This window comes from Punctularia strigosozonata, assembly GCF_000264995.1.
Source record: "Punctularia strigosozonata HHB-11173 SS5 unplaced genomic scaffold PUNSTscaffold_11, whole genome shotgun sequence".
Taxonomy (NCBI): domain Eukaryota; kingdom Fungi; phylum Basidiomycota; class Agaricomycetes; order Corticiales; family Punctulariaceae; genus Punctularia; species Punctularia strigosozonata.
In genome coordinates this window covers 170,312-175,242 of record NW_006767443.1, presented here as the reverse complement: position 1 = coordinate 175,242, position 4,931 = coordinate 170,312, and the positions used below count along the sequence as shown (strand labels likewise).

The 4,931-nt window shown below is 48.9% G+C and overlaps 2 protein-coding genes across 2 annotated transcripts; both read left to right on the top strand.

Moving 5' to 3' along the window:
* Nucleotides 1-1,565: 1,565 nt before the first annotated feature.
* On the top strand, nucleotides 1,566-2,322 carry PUNSTDRAFT_73413 (uncharacterized protein; the record flags this gene model as incomplete). Its single annotated transcript, XM_007386412.1, has 3 exons — nucleotides 1,566-1,847; nucleotides 1,894-2,121; nucleotides 2,179-2,322. Coding segments are annotated over 3 exons (654 nt in total), but the record flags the coding sequence as incomplete, so codon positions are not given.
* Nucleotides 2,323-2,325: 3 nt separating this feature from the next.
* PUNSTDRAFT_73118 (uncharacterized protein) lies at nucleotides 2,326-3,102 on the top strand (the record flags this gene model as incomplete). Its single annotated transcript, XM_007386411.1, has 1 exon — nucleotides 2,326-3,102. A coding segment is annotated over one exon (777 nt), but the record flags the coding sequence as incomplete, so codon positions are not given.
* Between the last annotated feature and the right edge of the window lie 1,829 nt (nucleotides 3,103-4,931).

Sequence of the window (4,931 nt, the reverse complement as noted above, 5' to 3'; positions counted from 1 at the left end):
GCCTCCCCGCCTCTCGCCCGCCTCCCCGCCTCTCGCCCGCCTTCTCACCCGCCTTCCCGCCAGCCTCCCGCCTCCCGGCCAGTCTCCCGCCTCTCGCCCGCCTCCGCCCAACGCCGAGCTCGAGCCGCGAACGCGGTCGGACTCGGCTTCCTCTCCCGCCCTCCTTCCCACAGCACCGAGCGCGAGCCGCCAACGCGGTCACGCTCGGCGTCGCCTTCCACCCTTGCAGCCCCCCTTTGCCCGACGCCGAGCGCGAGCCGCCAACGCGGTCGCGTTCGGCGTCGCCTCCCACCCTCGCACTCTCCATCGCCCAACACCGAACGCGAGCCGCCAATGCGGTCGCACTCGGGTTCGCCTCCCTCCTTCACGCCACCTCCGCCCAGTGTGAGCCGCTAACGCGGTCGCGCCCCTCCCGCTACCTGCCCGTCGCCTACCACCTCTTGCTCAGAGCCAGCACCCTCCCCCACTCCCCCTATGTCTATGGGCGGCATGTCTACACTGCTTACGTAATCACCATTCACTAATAGTACTCGATACAATTTTGTCACTTATATAAAATATGATGAAAAATAATAATTCTTTACTAGAATTTGGAAGATTATCAGTGATATATAATAAATAAATAAAAGTAATTTTATTCAGATGACTACAATATCTATCAAGCATATGATTGCTGTAGAGTTTACATAGGATATATAGTCAGTAGCACTAGTGTGTGAGCTATATAGCACTAAGGTGTGCCCTACATAGCTACTGTAGCCATGACAGTACCCTCTATAGCACCTATAGCACTATGATAGCATTGGCTGGCAGATTTCTAGCATGGGTAGCAAAGGACATCGCTATGGACCTATGGAGGCTATATTGCACTACATAGTGCCATATAGTGATCTAGATTTTTTCAGATGTGGTACTTCCCTGTTTTCTCAGTCTATGGGCTTGACAGGCCTCCTGTCTTTTGGTACATACCTGTGTATCTTCAACAACTTCCATGCCAGCCTGCCTGTCCTCGGTATGTACCAAGCAAGTCTTAACACGGTCCTCAGGACGTTGTCATGGCACACCTCCAGTACTCATCTTTTCCTGTTCTCCTTGCACTCCCCAGATGCTCCTTCTACCCCTTCAGGTTTCCTAGGAGCCCCCAGACGCTCCTTCTACTCTTTTGGGTTTCCTAGGAGCCCCCAGACTTTCCTTCTACCCTTTCAGGTCTCCTAGGGCCTCCACGCGTTACACAGCCTTCCTAGGCCATTCTACTGGTCACGTGCTGGGTGCCCAAGGAGCCTCCTCTTTTCTCATTAGACTATCCCTCATTTTGCTGATGGATTATTCAGCTACTATACAGTCGCCTGTTGCACCAGGGAGCAACTCAGACTTGTTCTCAGTTGCTTCCCTGCCTTGTGCAGCAGGTATGTGTATTTCCTTTGTACCTTTGTATATATACTCAGTTGCTTCCCTGCCTTGTGCTACAGTGTCTCCGCTGCCATCCCAAAGGATCCGCACTGCTCCTAGGAGGTCCAGCGCATACTCTGACAGGTAAGGGCATTCTGTGCTTGACCACTTCAATCAACTTACATGAACCACTAAAGATGATTTTCTGTTTCATGCATGCCATTAATACAATCATTGGGAGGATTGTCTTGTATCCCGTAGTGAAGAAAGTAGCTTCACATAATGCACGGATTGTCTCCTTCTTCAATGGGTCACACTTCTGGGGCAGACAACTCAAACTTCAAGCGGCCAAGTCAGGTGTCAAGCAATCCCTGGAGACAAATACGGAATCCCGATTCTACGCACTCATACTGCAGTTCATGAGCACTAGAGATCACTGGTACACCCTTCTATCATGTGTGCTCCAATAGGTTCTGATTTCTTGTCAGCGAGTGTCTCAAACAGATATGTGTTCAGGATGATGTACAGCATAGTGTGAACAAGCTGTCGCCGGTCAACCGGGATGTCATCCAAATCATGCTTGACTCAGTGCATTGGGCATGGAATGACCAGCTTGTTTGTGTCACCAAGCCACTCATTGATATAATTGGAGACATCGAGGGCCGTGATGCTACATTGGCAGACTGTATGCTTGAGCTTATATGGGCACATCACAAGGTTAATCACCAACTGGTGCTGGAGGATGGTGATGATGCTGGCCTTGCATCACATGTTCACGTTCTCAATGAGGGCTTCCATGCCCTGAACACCAACCTTCAGTGGTTCACCCTTTTTTTCCATCCACTATGCTGGTGCCTTGCCGTATTATCTGCCCAACATTCCCACAAGGTCAAGGTTGCAATACACATAGCTACGGAGATAGCCCACAAGTGAAACTGGACCCTAACACAGATGAAAAAACTCGCACAGGATATCAAAGACTACAGCACAGTGAAGTTTCCATTTTCCGGAGGATTGGTAAATGGAAAGAGTTGGTGGGAGAAGCTGCTTGCAGATGTGGTGCATCACCCGCTCAAAACCATGGTGATACGTATCCTTAGCATTGTTCCACATGCTGCCAACGTCAGAAGACTCTTCTCCAGCCTCAATAGCATCCAGTCTATTTGTTGCTCAAACCTGACAATCCCCCATATGGAAATACTTGGAACTCTTTGCAATCACTACAAAACCGAGATCCACAACATGGCCGTCAAACTGGGCAAAGAAACATGGAGGAAGCATGGTCATATGGACACTTGCAAGGAGCCAAGCATCAACACTGAGCAGGTGCAAGATCTTCTCGACACCTTTGTCTGGACCGGCCCTCTCAGGACAAGTGGAGGCAAAGATCTCAAAGATGCACTCGCCGGTCCAGAAGGTATCACAGACAAGGAACTTGAGTGTGAGTTCCAGCGTCTGATGGACAAGGATTGCACTGACAGTGGCGACAGACTTCCGGCAACTGTTGCAGTAGGTGACATGTATGACCTTGACCAGCTAGACGGGATTCGGGCGGGGCTTGCACCTCTGACCAAGGTTAAAGAAATAATGGCACATACAAGTCCTTTGGGCACAAGAGAGACATTGTTGCCAGCTGAACTTCTGCAGGAGCTGGGGCTTTCATTCTCATATACTCATGTAGCTGGTAATACACAGTCTATGCTGGATATGTAATGGAAGTTGTATGCTTGTGCAAATGTCTTTGAGGAGGCCATGAGACTTTGTGCCAGCACACCAGGGTTTTGCCACCCCCTCGAAATGAGTGTGATATAGCACCGGTGCTGGTGAAACTCCAAAGGAGTTTTGCCCCTGACACTAGTTTTGCTGTCTTGCCAAGCTCCTACCTTGCATGCTATTTCTACTAGGCTGTACAATTCAATGGTACCTAACTATGTGCTGTAATAGTATTACATTTGTGTTCCGCAAGTCTGATATTCTGTCACGTGTCGATCCAGACCAATCTACGCCGATCTGCTCTGCCAATCTTCACCGATCTGCACCAATCTTCTCTGACCCGTCTCCGACTCTTTGTCAGCTTCATCGCTGATGCCAATCCCGCCTTTCCCGTTTCGGCCAAGGGCGGGATACGTCTATCACATGCACCGGGCCACCGGCAGCTCAACACCCCAGTGGTTCCAGATCTCTGAATGGATTCAACTCCGACTTTCCTGTTTCCTGTTCCCTTTGTCTGACATCATAGTTTCCCTTTGTAGACTTTAGTTTCCCGTCGCTTGCGACAGATCTTTTGGACCGTCCTTTCCATCTCTTCTCTAGATATGTTTCCTTTGTGTTCCATGTGTTATTGCACATCTCCGTATGTTTCCTTTGTGCGCCAAACAGCACCTCCGAACTCTGCATCTCCGACTTGGCCATTGTTCCACTTTATGTATTTAAACCGTCGAACTGTACCGTAGATAGTCAGTTCGAATATCGACTAAGCTTCTCTCTCTCTCTCCTGCAGACTCAGAGCGTGTAGCAGCCTAGCGCACAAGCTTAGGCTTGGTCTGCATCCGTACTCGACTTCACCGACTCTTCCGACTTACTGACCCAATGCCGACGCGTCTCCGACGCATCTCTGACTCCCCCCGACTTTATCTCTGAGTTCCTTCTTTCATTTTGCTTTATTCTTCGTATCTACCTTTTGGACTTTGGTCCTCTGGCCCTGTTCTCCTTCTGTATCCGATCTTGACATATTCCCGTACCCATCATGTACCATATATGTTGCCCGCTGATTCCCAAATGCCACATGTTTACCTGGTTCACAATATAAAATCTGCCTGAGACTGAGCAAGCCAAAATGCAGCTTGACCTTCCCCCACTATGATCTATACTGTCACCGTCCCTATGTTCAACAACAAGCCTAGGTGTGGAACTTTGTATACCATATATATATGGAAATTTCACACGCTCGTTACCTATTGTGTACAGATTCTCTCACCTGTTCTATTCTTGTGTTATTCCTTGTGATTTTCTATCTTTCCTGATTGATATTACCGCTTTAGACACATTCTTTTGTTCCCTTTATGGAAATGCTTCCCTCGAGCTCCCTCACATATACCAGGAGCTCTCCCTCCACATCTTCTCAGTCTTTTCCCTTATACTTTGACTGAGGAATGAGTCTGCCATGTCCCTTCATGTCCCTTATGTCCTAATGTACCTATGATGTCTCTGTAGTCATATATTAGGTACTACATGTGTAACTCAGTCTTTTCCCTTATACTTTGACTGATAATCATATATTAGGGAATTATCACTCTTACCTTCAGATCCAGAAGCTAATTGTCAGAGTACGCGCTGGAGCTCCTAGGAGCGGTGCGGATCCCCCAGGACGGCGGTGGAGACGCTGTTGCACAAGGCAGGGAAGCAACTGAGAATGTATACAAGGATACGAGATGAATACACATACCTGTTGCACAAGGCAGGGAAGCAACTGAGAGAACAAGTCTGAGTTGCTCCCTGGTGCGACAGGCGACTATATAGTAGCTGAGTAATCCATCAGCAAC